This window comes from Lissotriton helveticus, chromosome 3_2 (genome assembly GCF_964261635.1).
Source record: "Lissotriton helveticus chromosome 3_2, aLisHel1.1, whole genome shotgun sequence".
NCBI classification, from domain to species: Eukaryota; Metazoa; Chordata; class Amphibia; order Caudata; family Salamandridae; genus Lissotriton; species Lissotriton helveticus.
Window position 1 is genome coordinate 102,246,718 of NC_136062.1, and position 21,001 is coordinate 102,267,718.

A 21,001-nucleotide genomic window follows, 5' to 3' on the forward strand; every position below is an offset into this window, starting at 1 on the left:
CCCTATAATGATGGCGGTGCCTGCCATGCACCGCCGTAGGGATTAAGATGTCCCTTCCCACTGGCCGTTTCATGGCGGTTTACCCACCATGAAAAGGCAGGCTGAAAGGGTCATTGGTGGCCCGAAGCGGGCCCCCTCTTTGCCCCAAGGCCCTCAGACATGAGACCTCTACATATCCCACATGGTGCCTGCCAGATAGTGCAGGGATATGCAAAATGTGTATTTTTTTGTATTGCTGCTTGCGCTGCAGCCCGCAGCACACGCTGTAATAAAAAAAATACTTTGCTACAGCCTTGAAGGCGGCCGCATTGTAATTCCCATGGCGGGACCGCCAACAGCAAGTCTGGTGGTTCCATTCCTGATATGATGCCGGTCGGACGAAAGTCTGACCACCATCATAATGGGGCCCCATGTATCAATCTAGGCTTCCCCACTTCACTAAATTGTGTGATAGTAAACAATTTTCTAATTTATTTTTGCTTCTTTTTTCTTCATTATGACATATCAGAGCACCTTGAAATACACAGGTTCAGGATATACGTGGTACAAAACCTTCTTTTTTGTTTGACTTAAAAAACTTTAATGTTGTACATGGGTACTAACAACCGAGGACACCCCAACACTTCTGCATGTTAATAAAATAAACCTTTTTGACTTCTGAAGAAATTGATTATAAATGTGTACATTTGTTTCAAACTTCTTTCAAAATGAATGTGTTCTTCAATTTGCTTCTTCTCTTTTACTTCGATCAAAGTGTAAATAAACGCTTGCCCATTTATTATACATCTTTCTGAATGTTTGTGTTGTCTCAAGTAAACAGCAGTCCAGTGCTCTCCTTCAGATGGGAACAGCACGAGAAGGTCAGGAGCTCAGAATATGAAGTGTATGGCCTCCTGGCCGTACTTTGAGTATCACTGGTTTATTTAATACCATGTAATGAATACTATTAATGAAAATAAGATAAAAACGGAACATTGCTTCCATGTTTACCTAGACGAATAGAGAAGTCGTTATCTGGCAAGTACATTTACTTTTGACACCACAAATGTCTTCTTTGGTAGATTTCAAAAATTATTTCGACTGAGTTTGATGTGACTTCTTAAATGTCTGTTATTTGTATTTCACAGTTGGTGCATTTGTTTCACAACTGTCTCTTCTCAGTTTCCAGGCTGTGATAGAGGACTGTGTCAGGCAGATGAGCTTTGAATTAAATCAAATGCGAGGCAATGGAAACGCATCAACAAACAGAAATAATGCAGCAATGGATGCAGAGATTGCATTAAGACCACTTATGGACTTTCTCGACAAAACGTATGTTTTTTCAATACAACAATGTGCCATTGTGAATGAATCTTTCAAACAATCTCGTATTCACTTGTCTGTTTTCAGCTATCATTTGGTGTTTTGGGTTGCATTCGTGAAATAGAATGAATTTCTGGTTCATCAGCGGCAAAGCTCTGGGGAAACAGCCTTTACAGTGCGGCCGTAAGCAGGTGTGCCGCTTACCCACAAGCTTAACAATGCTCGCCTTAAACAAGCATATGCCTTAACCACGGATAGGCATGGTTAATGCAGTTGGTGTTCTAGCTGTCTGAGTGGATGACCAGGGAAAGGAATTGGAAGGATCCCACCAGGAAGAAGGATCAGGATGCAGCTTGGTAAATTGGGCATGAGGGTTGGCTCAGGGGTGGAGGTAGTTTTCAGGAATCAGGGTAGGGGGGCTCAGGTGGGGGTTGTTTTTAGGGCAGTGGGCCAAATTTTAGGACTCAGGGCAGGGGGAAGGGTCAGTTTCAGGCCTGGAGAAGGTTTCAGGGTTCAGTACAGGGGTGGTGTTATGGGGTAGTTTTTAGGGCAGTGGGCGAATTTTAGGGCTCAGTGCAGGGGGGTAGATACAGTTTTCAAGGATGGAGGCACTTTTCAGGGCTCAGGGTGGATGTGCTGGGGTCAGTTTTGTTTTTTTGAGCTAGAGGGGATGGGTTTTAGGGGTCAGGGTAGAGGGTCAGTAGCTAAGAGGGCAGGGGGTAGATTCCCTTGCAAGAGGGCCGAAAGTTAGGGATCAGGGCAAGGTAGGGCAAGGATAGAATCTTTACCATACATATCCCTTTACAATCATGAATTTACAATGAAATTCGTTGTAAAGGCAGACATAGTAAAAGCATGTGTGGTAAAGACGCGGTCATTACAAAGACTGTGTTGTTAAGGCATGCGTGGTTTAGGCATGCATGGTGGTGTCATACAACCGCACCTCCTGGATGGACAGAGTCCTTTCCATTCCTTTCAGCACAGCTAGCTTAGGGCAATATACTCAATGACAGTATTGCCACAATGCTGTGTGCGGCATGGCATATTTAATTAGTGTTAAAATCTAGCCGCAAACATATCTTTGTTCCTTTGTGTAGAAATATTATCTATTGTTTTGCATTTTAGCTATACATTTTTCAGGGCTAAGCCTAATAATAAAAATGTAGTGCCACAGAATGCTGTGAATTTAAAGTCGCATAAAAAAATGCATGCACATTTTTATCATTCTACTGAATTGAATAAGGTATGGGAATTTCCCAGTAGTTTAAGCCAAGTAAGGTCAAGCTCTTCTTGGCGAAGTCAAACTATTTCTTTGCGACAGTAAAATGAATGCAGAACTGAATTTCCGTTCTGCCCACTAGTATGATGTTTGAGGATCATCGAAGGAGGACAAGAACAAGCATTTGTAAGGCAATTGGCCTTGCCTTTGGGACCTTATAAGTATTTGGCCATGCAGTATCTTATCCTGGGTGCTGCACCATTTATTGTTCTTTAACATAGCACTGCATTGAGAAGTACTTGCAGTTTTATGACAGGCTGTCAATCTTGTCAGAACGTGGTATTAGGGCCATTAACCCATTCAGGGGTCCGGCTTTATCTCCTGTAATCACAGGGAGCGCTTGTCTGCTTGCTGAAATATTGTAGCCCATTTAAAGCACTTGATGGGACAGAAATCTGTTTACGTGCCGACAGCAAACACTGGTGCACGTGCATGCACCGCTGGGCAGATACTGAGAAGGCATTCCTGTGTGATGAGGAAAGTGTGGCTAGGATGGCAGAGACCATCAGCTGTGCTTCCCGTGTGCTATCATTTGCGAAAAATGTACATCAGTATGTACCACTGATGCCAACACGGTGAGGCTAGCAAAACCCCACCATGCACAACAGAAAACTAGCCAAATTGTTTCACAAATATTATATTACTTTGAAATCTTCACTTAATAATATATTAGTACATTTTAGTGCAGAGTCTGCAAATTGTAAATTTGGGAATTTAAGAAGACAATGCAAATAAACTGGCGGAGTAGAGGGATACTTCTGTGGAAAAAATATACTTTTCCACAATTACCAGATGCATAAAAAATAGGCTCCTGCAAAAAAAATAATTTGACCGCACCTTCAAATGCTGCACCTTTAGGCTATTTGAGATATGTTATTAACATGCATGATGAAAAATTCAGAGAAGTATTTGTAAAAAAAATAACAAATTATCATTTAAAGGATGTAAACATGAAGCATGTTAAGGAAACACAGGAAATACTGAAAAGGAACATTCCTAATGGAAAACACTGTAATGCATTAAAAATATTAACATTGGAGAATTAAATGAAATTAAATGAAAAAATACATTTATGTAGCATAAACAATTACCCCGAGGGCTCAAGGCGTTTGCTCGTCCGTAAAGTCTAGTAAGAAATTCAGAGATTAAACAGCCACATTTTTAAAGCTTACCTGAAGGCAAACAATTCAGTTTCACCCTTTAATATCGGGGGAAGAGAGTTCCAAAGTCTGGTAGTGCCAACCAAAAAGATTCTGCCACCCCAGGAGCTTTTCTTGAACCTGGGAATCACCAGATTTTGAGAATGGGCAGAGCGTAGATGGCGAGTAGGAACATATAGCTGGGAATGCCGTTTGAAAAAGGCTGGTCATATGTCATGGACTGCTTTAAATGCTACACAGAGAGCTTTGAACTCAATGTGTCTTTTCACTGGTACCCAGTGTAAATCTCTTTAATGCAACCGTGGCAGATTTGTGTTTAGGAATATTCAGCAAAATGCGTGCTGCACCATTTTGTACAATCTGTAGTTTAGTTAGGCATTTTGTCTGGAAGTTGACAAAAATACCATTGCAGTAGTCGGGTCTGGACAGGACCAGAGTAGAGATTACAAGCCTGCGTAGATTGACATGTATGAACAGGTATGGCAGGTATGAACAGAAACATTTTCCTAAGTAATTTTAATGTGTAAAAGGATACAGAGGTGACATTGTTGACATGGTCTTCAAATGTGAGCTTGGAATCAAAAGTGACTCCTAAGTATTTCACTTTATTTGTTGGAATGGGCAAACAACCCAGTTCCGATGGCCAGAAAGCTGGAGACCAAAATGTGGTGTTGCTGCCAAAAGTAGAACCTGTTTTGTTGGAATTTAACTTTAAACAGTTATTGGTCATCTACTCACCGACTTGGCGAAGACAGTTATAGAACTGTGAGGCTGTATCCAAAGGAGTACTTGTTTCTGATACCACAAATAGGGTATCATCAGCATAGGAAATTGCTGAGAAGCCCAGAGATTGAATCAACTGCGCCAGGGGGGCAACACAGATATGAAAAAGGGTGGGGCTCAATAATGAACCCTGGGGTACCCCACAGGGGCAGTGTGAAATTGGTTGATTTTAATTTGGAAAGAACAACAACTATTCTTGACCAGACAAAAAGGATCCGAGTAAGGTCAGACCTTTTCCTTTTATGCTTATCCCGTCAAGGCATTCCAGTAGTTTTTACTGTGATTAACAGGATCAAATGCAGCAGAGAGGTCCAGCAGCACAAGTGCTACATTGCCTCCCGCATCAACCATCTGTTCCGATGCCGAGATTAGTGTCAATTCCATGCTGTGGTGCTTCCTGAAGCCAAACTGGGTTGCATCCAGGAAAGCATGTTTCTCAATGTAGTCAGATATGACTGTATTGATGGCCTTCTAGGCCATCTTAGGTGGCAAAAGGGAGTCTTGAGATTGGGCGATAGTTATTGGAATCCGTCCCATCTAAGTTGGCTTTTTTTAGAAGAGGGCTACCGAAGCTAATTTCCAATTGGTGGGAAATATACCTGAGGTGAACATTTGATTGAAGCTGGAATACAAATGAGTTGCAAAAACTTCTGGTAAAAGAGGAAAGATCTTGGTGGGGTAGGGGTCCAATGGGGAGCCAGATTTGGTAGACTGAAGTAGCTTGCTGACCTAATCAGGGGTCAATGGTGGGAAGTGAAATCCTTCTGGAGGTTTGAGAGATTTTATGTTGGCTGAGAAGGCTTTCTTGGGCGTGTCAAGGTTGACTGATGCACATTGGGAGGTGTTAGAGCCTTGGGCCAGGGCCATAGAAAAACCACTGTATACTGACTTAACTTTGTCCTGAAAGAAGTTGGCCAAAGAGTTACAAAAAGCTTGGCTCGCCAGTGTATTTGCTATTTCAGGGGGTTTGGCTACCTTTTTTTACTGTGGCAAAGAGTTCCTTAGATTCGTTTTTTCATCATGCATTAATTTTTTGTAGTTTAGCAGAGATTGTTTATAAGCTATTCTGTCATTGATAGGCGGACTCCTAGGACCTCAAGAGCTTCCGGCCCATCTCCCTGCTCCCGTTCCCGGCAAAGGTCATCGAGAAGACCGTCAACAAACAACTGACCCGCTACCTCAAGGAGAACAACATCCTGGACCCTTCCCAGTCCGGGTTCAGCAGCAACCACAGCACCGAGACTGCCCTCATCGCCGCCACTAATGACATCAAGTCCCTGCTGGACAATGGAGAAACGGCGGCCCTCATCCTTCTGGACCTGTCAGCCACCTTCGACACGGTCTGTCACCACACACTACGAACACGCCTCCACAACGCTGGGATCCAAGAGAAGGCCCTGAAATGGACCACCTCCTTCCTCTCCGGCAGAACACAGATCGTCCGCCTTCCCCCCTTCCGCTCCAAAGCCACTGAGATCATCTGCGGCGTACCCCAGGGCTCATCCCTAAGCCCAACCCTGTTTAACATCTACATGGCGCCGCTCGCCCACGTCGCCCATCGGCACGACCTCAACATCCTCTCCTATGCCGATGACACCCAGCTGATACTCTCCCTCACCAAGGACCCCCACACCGCCAAAACCAACCTTCACGAAGGAATGAAGGCTGTTCCTGAATGGATGAGGAACAGCCGACTGAAGCTGAACTCGGACAAGACGGAGGTCCTCATCCCCTGATCCAACCCTTTGGCCTGGGACGACTCCTGGTGACCGACCGCACTGGGAACCGCTCCAACACCCACCGACCACGCACGCAACCTAGGGGTCATCCTCGACTCCACCCTCTCCATGACTAAACAGGTTAACGCCGTCTCCTCCTCCTGTTTCGACACCCTCCGCATGCTCCATAGGATCTACAAGTGGATCCCCACTGAAACGAGAAGAACAGTCACCCAGGCCCTTGTCAGCAGCAGGTTGGACTATGGAAACGCCCTCTACGCAGGAGCCTCGGCCAAACTTCTGAAACGGCTCCAACGCATCCAGAACGCCTCTGCATGCCTGATCCTCGACATCCCTTGCCGCAGCCACATCACACCCCACCTGAGAGACCTGCACTGGCTCCCGTTCAACAAGAGGCTAACCTTCAAGCTCCTCACCCACGCACACAAGGCACTCCACAACACCGGACCAGCGTACCTCAACAGACGACTCAGCTTCTACACCCCCGCCCGCCAGCTCTGCTCCGCCGACCTTGCCCTCACTACAGTCCCCCGCTTCCAAAGAGCGACCTCAGGTGGCAGATCGTTCTCCCACCTCGCCGCCAAGACCTGGAACACCCTCCCATCCACCTACGGCAGACCCAAGACCTGTTGACCTTCAGAAAACTCCTCAAGACCTGGCTTTTCGAGCAGTAGCAGCATTCCCCACCCCAGCGCCTTGAGACCCTCACGGGTGAGTAGTGCGCTTTACAAATTGTATGATTGATTGATTGATTGATTGATTGATTGATTGATAGCATAGCAATGTCTCCATCTCCTTTCGTGATGGTGGCACATTTGTTTTTGAAGTTTAAGGTGTTCAGTATACCAGGGTTCAGAGCACCTTGGTCTATGGTTGGTAGTAATCCTTTCTGGTAAAACATTATCAATTGATCTGCGCAGCCACAGCTTGAATGTGACTGCCGCTGTGGAATATACAGAAGTAATCAGATTCTGCTAAAAAAGAATGGCAACTTTCATTTAAAATAATGTGAAGGGTATAAGGGCAGCAGACAAGCAAATTATTCTTTATTTGTTTAGATAAAGGGAGGGGTAAATAAGAGAAATATTGTGAAGCTTAAAGGTTAAGAAAGGGAAGGTATGAGGTGACATAATATAATATGAGAGGGGATAATGAGAGTAAGGAAGGACAAGATAAGAGGTTAGTGTAAAATGAAACAGAGAACGGGGATGTAGGGAAAGAGAGAATTAGCAATAGGGGGTTGAGAATTATAGTGTATGGACTGAAGTAAAAGAAGAAATCAATTTGAAGGATTAAAAGTAGTAAAGGAAATGAGTAGTGTAAAATAATTATTAAAAGAAAATAAGAAAAAAGTCTGAAACATATTGGCGAGGGAAAAAAGTAACATGGAAGAAATGAAAAGAAAAACAAAGAAAAAAGAGACAAGTATATGGGAACAGAATCTAATAATTTGAACAAAAGGAGAAGTAAAGGTAAATATAGAAACAGATACAAAGATACAGTGTGAGGAATTAAGTAAACGAGAATTAGAATTGGTGAAGAAATGAGGAAGAAAAATATACACTAAGACAAAAAAGGAGTTGAAATTTGAAAAAGAAATCGTGAGGATGAGTGCTGGACACATACTGAGACCTTTGAGTGCTAATAAAAGGTGAGAGAATGAAAGAGGTAAAATAAAAAAAGAGCAGCGAATAAAGGAAACAGAAAAAGTTGGACATATAGGGCAAAGTGAGGCACTCTTTGCTAAACCAGAAAGTACCGTTCAGGACGATATGGCTGAGGTAAACAAACCCCAGTCCCAGAGAGCAGTGCCTGGAGAAAGTTTAGCAGCAGGGCACACACAACTCAGCTGAAAGTTTAGCTTGGCCCTTGTGAGCCAGACAAGCATACAATAAGAGCAAGGGACTTTGAAGGACAGCACCACGGCATGCCAGAGAAGCACTCACTGTTCTGGCAGTCGGAGACAGAAAGGAAGGGCCCGATTCACAAAAGTAATCTGAGACAAAATGCTAATTTTACGTCTTACGGTATTCTCTAAGGGCATTTATAAGTAGTGAATTTGGGAATCCTAGCTATACTAGTCCTAAATCCCCTATGTGAATAACGAAAGTCGTAAAGTTAGGATTTTGTCTCAGATTATTTTTGTGAATCAGACCCCTGTATTTCCACGAATAAAGGCACCGCTTAGAGGGAAAACCTTAAATGTAATTTTTCATGCAGCGACATATGATTTCCTTAGCCAAGAACTTTAGTCCTATGTGAAGAATCGCAGAGTAACATGAACTTGGGAGAAAAACCACACAAGGTTTGTGATGCGCATTGTTATTAAAGAAAGCGCCGGTTTGTGGGGACTGGGAGGATTTCAAAGCAGGGCAGGAGAGGCCAGGAAGGGGTAGGAACAAACAGAGTGGGAAATGTACTAGTGCGGAAGTCTAACATGAGCAGTGTGGACATACACCCTGCAATATAAAAAAGTGTTACCAACATAAAGGGAAAAGCACTACAAAAAAAGGATACTGTAATTGACCAGTACACCAGGGAAGTAGCAAGAAACAAGAAGATAAGACAGTTAAGTACAAAAAGCCATTAAAAAGCAAGCGCATGAGAACGGCACACACTAGATAAAATCAGCAGTGAGGGGCGGTATTAAAGCCCATACTGAATTCACCATGTTTTCCAGACAGTGCATACGCTGTCTATGCTCAACAGCATAGGACAAGGAGGTAATCCTGACATTAAAAACATAGTGTGATGAATTGTAGAGGTGTACTGCGACAGAAAATAGGCCTGAGCACTCCATTAGGGAATCATATAGCTAAACAACCATTTGCAATGCAAACCGTCTCGCCTTTGGGACCTTATAAGTATTTAGCTATGCAGCACATTAGCCTGGGTGCTGAAACATATACTGTTCTTTAACATGGAGGGAAAGTAAGCACCAAACTGCGTGACACGCCAGGTATGGGATCACATGGAGATAAGTATTGCCTTTCAGCGTGAAATGGTATAGTCCAAAGCTCAGTTTTTAATATAAAATCAGGGCCTTCGGTGGTCATATCACTGAAAATACAAGATTGACATTTTTTTTATTGTCTACGGTGCTCTGGACTGGAATCTAGAGAATGCTAAAGTGATTCTGGTATTTTACTGACCTCTGCTGGTCGTTTTCTATCAATAAAGTTAAATAGAGGCAGGTTAAAAGAATAAAAAAGTCCATAAGCGGAAGCAAAGAAGTCTTAGGGCTGATCTCCAGAGCCCGCAAAGTACATACACATATAAGCATGTACTAAAGTATTTACGTATATACTAAAGTATATACAAGATGTCTTGAATGCTTGACCTAAAAAGCTACTCACATTTGCATATTGAAGCAATTTAGAATGTATAAAGACATACTGTGTAGGTGTTTTGCAAGATGTGTGAGACGGCCATGTATTTGAACTTTCTGCAGGCAATGTTGGTACTGTCTTGAAACTCAACAGTACATTCTAACCCCCGCCCAAGAAACAGACAGAATAAACAGCCACTGACACTGGCAAAACACTGGCCTGTCAGACCAATTCATTGTGGCACTGCTAGATTGACCTGTATTCTGGTCCGACCATGCTGAATAGTGTTCTCAATGTAGCGAAATTTTATGAGGGAAAGAAACAGATTACTGCAAAGTGACTATTTGGCTGTAGGAGTCACTGTATGACCTCTAGTCAGTAGGGACCAACACTCAACTGGTTCAAAGGTTTACCATTTCAGGAGCACTTTCCCTCTTTTGGCTCAGTTTGTTGCAAACATCACTATATTCACACTCAGAAAATGTGGTTAATGAATGTTTAGGTCTAACTATGCTCTGCGGTGAAAGACTCAGGAATTTTTCTATTTCACAGAAACTTGAAAAAATCATTAAACCTATTCATCTCTGTGGCTTATGTTGTACGACTCAATAAGAAATATATTGATACTCAAGAGTCTTCAATATATATTGTTTAACTAGAGCTGGGCAAAATTATTTTGTGCTGATAGACTTACATTATTTTCATATGTTAGACCCCAATTAAGTGTTGCCTATAGAGGTATCCCCAAAAGGGATGGTGATCCATTCACCTTTTGAGTGGTCTAATGTTTCCCAACCAGAATTTTCATATTCCAGAAAAATAGACCCAGGTTTACGAGGTGCAGATTAACAGCTGGCAAAAACAGTGGTAGAGAGGGTCAGGGGCTTTTGGAAGAGGCATAGGCCAGCTCCCACACCCCTACAGATAGGTCATAAGCTCCCCAAAACCCAGAGACCATCCCCCCTCCTGTCCAATGCCTCTTGACCCGCACAGCTCCCCTGTCCTCCATTTACTCATAACAGATGGTAAATATCAACAGTAAACTACCTGGAATCTGGGAACAACCTATGTTAAATGATCCGGTAATGGCGTGTTTGACTGATTATTTCCCATTCCATGAAGTATATCTGATGAATCACTTTATCTCATTGGAAGGTGCCAGCTGGAATTAATACTTCCATCTTGGAAACTCTCGGAAGAGTTACAAAGGGGAACCTGAAATAATTCTATCTATCTATCTATCTATCTATCTATCTATCTATCTATCTATCTATCTATCTATCTATCTATCTATCTATCTATCTATCTATCTATCTATCTATCTATCTATCTATCTATCTATCTATCTATCTATCTATCTATCTATCCATCTATCTATCTATCAATCCATTCAAAATTGGGTTGTTGGTTGAAGGAGGGGGCAACCCATATTCAAGCAACAGCCATAATCCCCGTCAGAGCAAACCACAAAAAGTCCTAAATTAAACTGTGCTTAACCATCTGAAAGATTGGCACAAAAGCAGTAAGGATTATTTAAGAAGAACATTGTAAAGTAACAAAACACAAGAAGAGTCCCATACCAATTTTGCAAAATAGAATTTAATGTAATAAACAATTTAATACACAAATGACGGAAATCCAATGCTTAGAACTGGAGTTATGAGTTTTTTAAAGTTTACGGATAAATCTAGCACCTGGAAACAAATGCGCCAACTGCCCGGGTGGAATTCATGGATTTCTGATACGTGGAACTCCGCGAAGTGACAAAACAATTCCTCCAAGCTACGCGGAGTTCAACAAGCAGCGGAGTGCATTACCTTGCATTGTTTGTGCTGATTTTTAGGACTGGGTGTTTGTCCCATGCTGTAAAATCAGCGTGAATGGCATCCCACTCAGCGCAAGAGGGTGCAACTTCTTTCTGATGCTCGAGTAGAATTACTACTCTAGTGGCAGCTTCCTCAAAGCAAACGTAAGGTTTCTCAACGAGAGCGGTAGCAACCATCTGTGACTGCGCACTTTGAGGAATCTCGTTAGGAAGCAATCTAGCTTTGAATTTTCCTCACTCGCCAACTTACTGTAGGCAGGCGCGAGCAGGGCGAAAAACTCCCCGGGCCTAGGTCACAGTGAAAAATATTGCTAATCATGATGGAGTGCGGGAAGGATGCAAAATTTGGCTTGGGTTCAGTCAACCTCCAATTATAACAATCTAAAAAAGCTACGAGTTTAAAATATAGTAATAAATATTCAATATCAAACATATAAATGAAGCATTACACAAAAATAATCAATACATCATAGATGCAAACGGTAAGAATGATACATACAATAAATGTAGCAAAGCACAAATGCTTTCAATCCTTGCATTGTCAAATAATCAATATACGTGTTGGGGATTAAACATACCAGTGATGATAGAGAATAGGCCAAATTAAAAATATGCAATATAAAAATAAAATGAAAAAAATAAAAAAACATTTTTCTTCAATCCATAAAAATTACAGGTATTTGTGGTTTATATGGCAAAAGATTACCATGTTCATTGTTGTCCTCTGATGAGGAATGAACTCTATATGTTAGTCCATCAATGAACAATAATAATCATTTGCCATATGAACCACAAAAACCTGTAATTTTTTTGAACATGTAAAGTTCATTCCTCATGGGGGCATGGCCAAGTCGAGCAGCAAGATGGTCGCTCACTAAGAAGGCTATGCGGGCCGAACCCACACATCCGTAAAAAATCCTGGCTTACTTTAGAGGTGCACACAGCACCGCACATGGTATGCTTGCCGGAAGGAGGTGTGAGTGGTATCCTAGAGCTTCGGTGCCCGAGGAGGTGCCATCTACTCTACCGGCATGATAACTAACTTCGGGCCTACTGCAGCCTAGTGGACTAGATCCTGAGGCTTCCCTGGGACTGGCGGAGTTGGCACTTCTGCTGCCTTGGCAACACGGCTGCTTGCTGGTGTTGGGGACAGGCGGTCGCAGCTTCATGGGGGTGCCCTCACAGGTCGCGGACGCCCCTGCTGGGGGCAGCTAGTGTGGAAGTGAAGCAGACTGGCTGGACCCGATACGCTGGTGAGTCCAGCGGAAAGGCCCTGAGCTGGCCGGCAGTCCCTGGCAGGGGGCACGGTGTGGTGATCTGGGGCTTGCAGCACTGCCCTCTCTCTAGCCTGAGAGCGGCGCAAATATCGGCGGCCTGACTGGTGGCACATTTGGAACAGTGCAGGCCCTGACATTGTCAAACTGTGCAGAGATCCCCACAGTGGCTATCGATGAGATCCATACTGATGCCATTCCATGCTGAGTGGCTACAACTGAAGATCTACGAAAATCAATCTGCTGATTGCTCACTGGGGTGCCCAGGCACTGACATGTGGAATTTTAATGCTCCTCAGGCTGCAATATCAGGGCAAACTAAATTACATCAAGCCACAACGCGCCAGAGAACTGTGGGTTGCGACGCATGCATAATGCCGTCTACTACTTGGGTATACACTGGGCCGGCAAAACATCTAGTACTTACGTGGATCGTCCCAAACTATCAACAAATATCCCGAGCCTATCAGTGCTATGGTTAAAGACATCAGCGCGACTGTGGGCCCCTGCACTCCTGCCTACTCGGCATTCTGCCCGTAAGTCAGAATAGCCATTGGTAAATCAGATATTAAACAGCCAAAATTGACATTCAATAAAAGATCACCACGCCATCTGGAGAGTGGGCCCACAGCTGCCGGCACAACTGGAGAACTGAGATGGAGGCTTCACAAGAAGACGACCTTAGATCCATGCTAAAAGCTGTGAAAGCCAGCCTGCAGGCAATCGACTTAAAGCAAGACTCCCTGGCGGCCCGCAAGGACCAAGTAACTCAGAGAGTTGAGAAGCACGAAACCTGCATTGATGAAAGAAATGAAATGAATGAAAGAAACATTTATAGAGCGCGTAGCTACCGGGAGGCATCCCAGTGCTGTATGCAGACGCAGACCGAGATAGCACCTTTACTAACCAGTGACTTTGAAAAGCCACTTTTTTTGTAATTTCCGGAAAGACATATGATTAGATTCCTGATGTATTTTGGAGTGGAAGGGCATTCTACTGCCTAGCAGCATTGTAAGAAAAAGATTGACCCCCGTTTCTCGCTCTCTTTATTTTTGGCACTGTGGCGGGCAACATGTTTACTGATCGAAGGCTTCTATTCAGGTGGTAAGGGATGATCAAAGAACAATTGATTGCTGATCTCTTTCCCCGGAATGACTTATGGGTAATACAGAGTGCCTTGAATTTGACTCTCTCCAATATCAGAAGCCAGTGTAAGATTTTCAAAGCAGGTTTGGCTGATTGCCGATAAGGGACTTCTAGGAACACACGTGCTGCACAGTTGTGAATAATCTGAAGTCTGGCTGTAGTGGTTTTATGTGCTCCTAGATAGAGTGCATTTCCATTGTCCATTTGTGAGAGAATCAACGCCTGAACCATGATCTTTCTTGCCAGGAAAGGGAGGAGTTGGAGAACTTTTGTAAGCATTCTCATGATGCCGTAGCAAGTTCCAGACAGTTTTGCTGTTTGGTGCCCAAAGTCAGGGAATGGTCCAGCCAAATGCCAAGACTTTTAATCTGGTCTTTTAGTGGAGGGACAGGGCCAAGGCAATTTGGCCAGTGAAACACTGTGTTGGAAGTCAGAGAGTTGCCTAGGAGCATGAGCTCTGTCTTGTCTCCGTTCAACTTTAAGCAAGAGAGCTCCATCCATTTGGCTACCTCCTCTAAACAAGCGCCTAAACTTGTAGAAGAATTGTCTGGGTGCTTCAAGGCCCGCAACCAATTGTGTGTCGTCAGTGTATGTGACGATTTTTAAACTGTTGGACTATCTCAGCCAATGGCCTCATATATATATATATTAAATAACGTGGGATCAGGGAGGATCCCTGAAGCACACCGCATCTGAGGGCCATATGTTTAGAAACTACTTCTCCCACGAAGACCTGAAATGATCGGTCCTCTAAGAAGGATTTTAGCCAAGTGATAGCACCCCCTGACACTCCCAGTCTCCCAAGTATGAGGGTCAGGATATTATGATTGACGGTGTCAATTGTAGGGGCCGGAAACACATCTGCGACAAGCTCAGCATGTTGTTTGATTCTAAAAACCCCGATAGCACTGAATTCACATGCCTCTTGAGGATTTTGCTGATCCTAGGGAGGAGAGAGACAGGCCGATAATTCACCAGAATCTCTGGGTCCAGTTTTGTTTTTTTAATAATGCCTTTACCATGGCACATTTCCATGGCCGAGGAACCACTTCCGAGGAAATGAAGGTGTTGATCAAGTCTCAAATGACTGTAAGAATTGTACCCTTTGCTGATTTCAGCACATGAGGGGGGCTGGATCCCTAGGTGATCCTGATTTAGAATGGCTTCTAGGGAGTTCAGATCCAGCTCAGGGATATCATCTAGTATTGCCTGGGTAACTAGAGAGTTGGTCCTTGTGAGTGGTTGAGCAAGGATATATATAATGGATCATTTTGTAGAATAATTCTGCCAGGTTATTGCAACGGGTGCGGGTGCCATGTGTGGAAGCTTATGATGCAGGGGGTTTAATGAGAGTTTTGGCTAAACAGAAGGTTTCTCGTGGTGCGTTGGAGGCTGAGACGATTATTGCCCCAAAGTACGTGGCTTGTGCCCTTTTGATTTCTGCTTGATATATCAGTAGTCCTGAGAATGTGTGAATCAGTGAAAAACTAATTGGGAAGGCCATGTTCTCACAGTTAGGTAACGGGTTGGGTGTGATACGACATTTGAACCTATCTTTGTACTTAATACGAATCTGTAGTGAAGGATGATCAGGATTCATGTAGTTTTAAGTATATATTTATTTCAAGTAGATGGTACAAGGTGGTGTGTCCAAAGGTAGTAATTAAGGATAATAAATAAGAACCCACCGGGAGCAGACTCCTTTCAGCTCAGCCCCAAGCTCCCAACTGAACTCCTCAGAGCCAGGGAAACCAACATTCTAATACATCATCAATGAATGCTAACATTCCACAAGGTGACAACAGTGGATGAGCAAGGAAGGAAAGAGGTAGACACTAGACCTCAAAGGATCTTCCTATTTGAATACAGGTACTGTTTTCCTGTATCTACTCTTCATAATTGAACAGTACATGAACAACTATGCCACGCATGTCTCCCTACATTCTTGAGCACAGCCATTACTGTTTTCTGATACCAGTCTAGTCTTTGTATGAGGTAGCTGGAGGCAAGATGTTGTGCGAGGAATGGGTCTGACTCGCTGGTAAGCCAGGTTTTGGTTAAGAATAGAGCGTCCGGATGCTCATCCTGTAGGAGCATGTAAATTTCCGTCGCATGCTTTGGAAAAGATCTACAATTCAAGAGGAACATTTTGTAGCATATTTGTCCCTTTTCTACTAGTTGAGCTTCAAGACATGTTGTAATCTAAAAGAGCAGTATGGACAGATGTTAATATCCTTGGATAGGCATTGGGATTAGAGCAATTTTCCAGTACAATACCTCTGAAGGCCCTCAAAACCAGAGTATTTGACTCAGATGACTGTCAAGCCATAATACATGAACAGATGCTACAGATGGACAAGGTACTAAACCTAATAAAGGCCAAAAACGAGGATTTAGAAGCTAGATCCAGACGCAATAATGTTAGAATTACTGGAATCCCAGAGACAGCAAACATACCAAACATGGAGAAGTACGTGGAGACCATATTGAATGACCTCTTTAGCAGCGAACTCTACAGTATGTTCCTTTTTGAAAAGGTGCATTGTTCTCTTTCCCCAAGCCACGATCGGTGCGCAGCCGTGCCTAATTCTTGCTCGCCTTCTAAATTACTGCAACTGGGACTGTAGTGTAGTTCCTATTATCCCAATGGGCTCTGCGCATTGGAATAATATCTTCAATAGTATAGACCTAGGGCAGAGGTTAACTAGGTCTTCTACCGACGATATTAGACTTAAAGTTTTGTGTTTGCCAGCTAGCTCAGAGTTCACTAGAAACTTTCTCGAATAGGCAAGGAGGATTTTAACCTCCCTGGATAGACAAGAAGGGATTTAGTTTCTGACAACCATAGAACATGACAACTTTGCTCTCCCCTAATCAAGAGTGTATCTCTAGAGTCGTGTGAAAACAAAAGACAACTTATTTTACTCAGTCAGTTCAGTGCATTCTTAGTTTCACCAGATTGTAGAGAAAAGGAAGAGACGGGCGTGTTCAATAAAAGATGTTATTTATTGATCAGTCTCTTTTCTCATACAAGAGAAATGAATCGCTATTATTGCAATACTTGTAGTTAAGTAAAGTGCATACAGTAAAGACAGAATTATAAAATAATACTGTAAAAGCATTGATATGGTTTCTGAGCCATATGATACTTTAAAATGGATAAAATATATACATACATATATACATTTGACTAATCGTACTCAACTGGTGCTTCTAACCACGCCTACCCCAGTGTACCTGACCTAAGCCTAATACGTGGGCGGGAGTAGATAAGTAGCAGTTTAAGTTAAGTTTGTTTGCCAAGGGACTGATTCGAGAATTCTCTGCAAGGGGTTATTCAGTTCTGTACCTGAGATCTAGAATGATGGAGGGCTGGTATCTCTTATCCCAGGTCTTGATATTCCAGCTGCCTGCGAGGGCTGCTTGGAAGCGCCGGAGCTGGATTTCTCAGCAGGAGAAAGGCAGCGTCTCGTTCTCAGCGCGTCAGGAAGGCGGGGCAGCGCCTGTGGGCTTCGCTCTCTGCTGGGCTCCTCAGCACGTCTCGCTGCTCCGATCTCGTCACCACCGCATGTGTTTGCTTAAGGCAATGTCGGTAATATTTATACCTGAAAGGTGCCGAGATTGACGTAAGGATGGACATATATACGTCAATAAGGATGTCATATGAACGGGCTCGTTCGCACATTCCTTTGCTGAAGTTCTCGGTGAAATCAAAACAATGGTTATGGGAATTTCCCAGGTCGCTGTAGGTTTGATTTGTTTTGAGAACTCCGTATGCCTTATCAGGGGCTGGAGGAATATCGCTTGTCCAATTAGATGGCATGCGTTATGACCTAATCAGATAACGCGCTTCTGTGCCGTGGTGTGGCTTAATCAGATAACGGTTTATGCACCGTTAGATGGCTGCTAGTTAATTATTAACCAGACCAGGGTCAGGAATAGGGGAATTGATACAGTATCTATAGGAATACATCACAGGACGTGGTTCTGAAGATAGCCCATTAGCTTGGATTGGTGCAATATCAGGGGACACAATAGCCTTGTATCTGGACTTCACTCAGTTGATTCAGGCGGTGCGCCGGGAATTCGCTCTAGACAAGAAACTGCTCCAACAATCAGGAACTAAATACGCTCTCCTATACCCCGCAAAGCTCAGAGTGCACTGCCTCTGAAGTTCAGCACGGTTTGGTTTTCATCATTCTACGTATTGGTATTGCTAAGGGCTCTCTTCATACATGTTCTCAAGACTGTCCTAATTATACTCATGCTAGGCCTATCTGACATCTTGATATATTGCTGTGTCATTAACTCCTACTCACATAGTCAATGTAGAAACATAATTTGCGATCTCTCAGGGCTCGACCACAAAGCCTTAACTGGCAGGGTTGTATTCCAGCGACTCCTCGTTCCCCATGGGATAATTCCTGTGTAGCCTCACAGTTATTTTGAAATCACTGTTTTGTTTGGGAGTAATAGGGGGATACTTACTCAACCTAATTGGGGGTTGGTGTCGGAGGGGGTGGGTTAGGTTCCGTTATTGTTGTTTCATACTGCAACATGTTGTTATATTCCATACCGGTACTCTATATAGGCACAGGTAACATTGCAACCTTTCACCTATATTCTTCCCTACATTATATACAAAAGGTTCTTAGGGACTGACCTTTTACCTAGATACAACACTTCATTCAGAACGCAGGTTTTTCCCTAGTTCGAATCTCATACATTATGCATGAGGTATCTTGGTCTCCTGTATAATATCTCGGTATAAAGTTCAGGCCCGACGTCATCGTTTAGACCGACACAGTAACACAGCACGGTAGGACCTCTGGGGAGAGCTATGGGTATATATACATCACATTTTGCTTAGAGGACAGAGGAGACTGAGACTTCCCGGCTGACACAATGATCAGAGATGCTGATTCCTGCATGCAGACACTCCTGCTCGCAGTGGTCTGAAACCCTTTGCGGGGTGTCCAACTCGAGACCAGGACTGGGTCCCATATTCTCTCCTACTCAGGTAATGGGGTTGACTAGATCATGGAGGGATTCTTGGCATTGTAGGAGTACACACCTTTTATGATGTATTTTGTGTACTTGTATATATTCATGATAACTGCAAAATGGTAGAACTGTACCATCCTTTTACTTTCATAGTACTTCTAATTATATATATCTCTGCTACAGGTTAATGGTTGATACAACTCATCTATTCTACACTAGAATAACAGCTGTTCAATAAATCCTTTTTGACAAACACCCAGTATGTTTATTCTATGTATCTCTGAGACAAACGGAGTGAGCACGAGTGACTGAGCAAAAGTTAGTATATTGTTTCCACGATTCCGAGGGATCAGGGTTGTCATGTTCTGAGGTTGCCATATTCTATTCTCCCCTTGGCAAGAGGAGATTAAAATGGCACTGTGAGCTAGCTGATACAGACAGGCTAACATACCTGGGGGGCTGCACGGAATCAGTTTGCCACCAATCCCACAGTTTATGTTATCTAAACGTGCAGATGCTGTATAGGGTATATAGAAACTACACAACAGTGTCCTGCTGAAAATGTTGTTGTTGCATTGTTCCACCAAGATACAAGACACACAGCGCTAACCCATAGGTGTTCACTGCCACGGCACTCACTACTACACGCCTCGTCTCACACCCAGCCAATCACCTACTGGTCCATTTGCTCCCGACCTAGACTTGAAACAATTCTGTACAGGCTAGTTTGAATTCCTAAAACTGCATCACCTGGAATGTGCGTGGTCTGAATGACCATAGAGAAGCGCGACTTATTCTTATTTGACCAAGCACAAAATAGACATCTGTTTCTTACAAGAGGCCCTTTTGAATGACACATCCCAGTCCAGGTTGAAGTCCAAAAGATGGGGGGACATTCACACCTTGACCTACTCTATTTACTCACGGGGGTTTTTGTGATCCTACTTCGCAGATGTCTCCCGTGGACAACTGAATGAGTTACAATAGTCGCAGAGAGCCGCTACATTGTATTGAAGGGTGGACTTTACGGGCAGCAAATAACTTTAGCAAATACATACGGGCCAAATACAGATGATCCAGAATTTTTTTTATCGGGTGTTGCAGGGGATCCAAACTCTGGGAAGCTCTGCGATGCTCTGGGGTGGTCCAGAAACATCCACTCTTGGGTTGATGTAGCCATACAGTACCCACGCACACTGTCAGACCACGCACCAGTGGTGCTCAAGCTCCAAATCCAGAGACCATAGATACAGCCCTTCACATGCCATCTACCCCCAAATGTGCTACTAGATATGGAATTTAAGTAAGAGATCCAGAATAAAATAATAGAATACTTTGAAAACAACACAGTAACAGTGGACTCAGTGGGCACAACATAGCCCTGCAGTCAGGGGTTTTGAGAGACATCTGCAATTGCCTCACGAAATAGAGGGAGAGATCCGAGACTTGGAATGCCAATACTTCCAATCCCAAGCACCTGAAGTACTGGCTAAAGTGCAAGAAACTAACGGCATTCCAAGAGGAGACCGAAAAGGATACCAAATTCCTACATAAATATGCATAGGCCTGCAAATACGAGGAGAGAGATAGACCTGGAAGGATGTTGGTTAACTTGCTAAAACCGCCCAGCGGCTCCTCCTACATCACTGAGCTCTGTTTCCTTGACTTCTGGGCACAATGAAAAATTTCTATATCCAATTATATACTTCACAGACAGCCCCATTAGACTCAGAAATAGAGGGATACCTGGAATCAAAAGAGCTATTGTGGTTAAGCGGGGCGCATCGTAAATATCTGAATGAGCCGTTCAGTGCTGAGGACATTCAGAGGGTCATCGAGAGATTTCTTGGGGATAAGGCCCCGGGGAGGACAGACTTACCTCTGTATTTTATAAAGAATATGAATCTCTGCTGGCCCATCTCTTGCTGGAGGTATACCAGGAGGCACTACAAAAAGGATCACTTCCACCATCATTGTCTGAGGCAGTCATTATTACGCTGCTCAAGCTGGTCAAGGACCCGACCTCATGCGACTCATACCGCCCACTCTCCCTTATAAATATAGATAAGGAAATTCCTCTTCATACTCCTAGCTTGGATGGGAATGAGCCATACCTTTCTACAGCAAATTAAACACCTATATGATTCACCCACCGCTAGT

General features: G+C 43.5%; 1 protein-coding gene across 1 annotated transcript in view; it reads left to right on the forward strand.

Moving 5' to 3' along the window:
• UNC13C (unc-13 homolog C) overlaps nucleotides 1–21,001 on the forward strand; it is a 1,503,140-nt gene that overhangs the window by 1,258,152 nt on the left and 223,987 nt on the right. Inside the window, exon 25 of the mRNA XM_078684856.1 lies at nucleotides 1,162–1,311. Coding sequence (XP_078540982.1) covers nucleotides 1,162–1,311 — 150 coding nt within the window. The remainder of the gene's footprint in view (nucleotides 1–1,161; nucleotides 1,312–21,001) is intronic.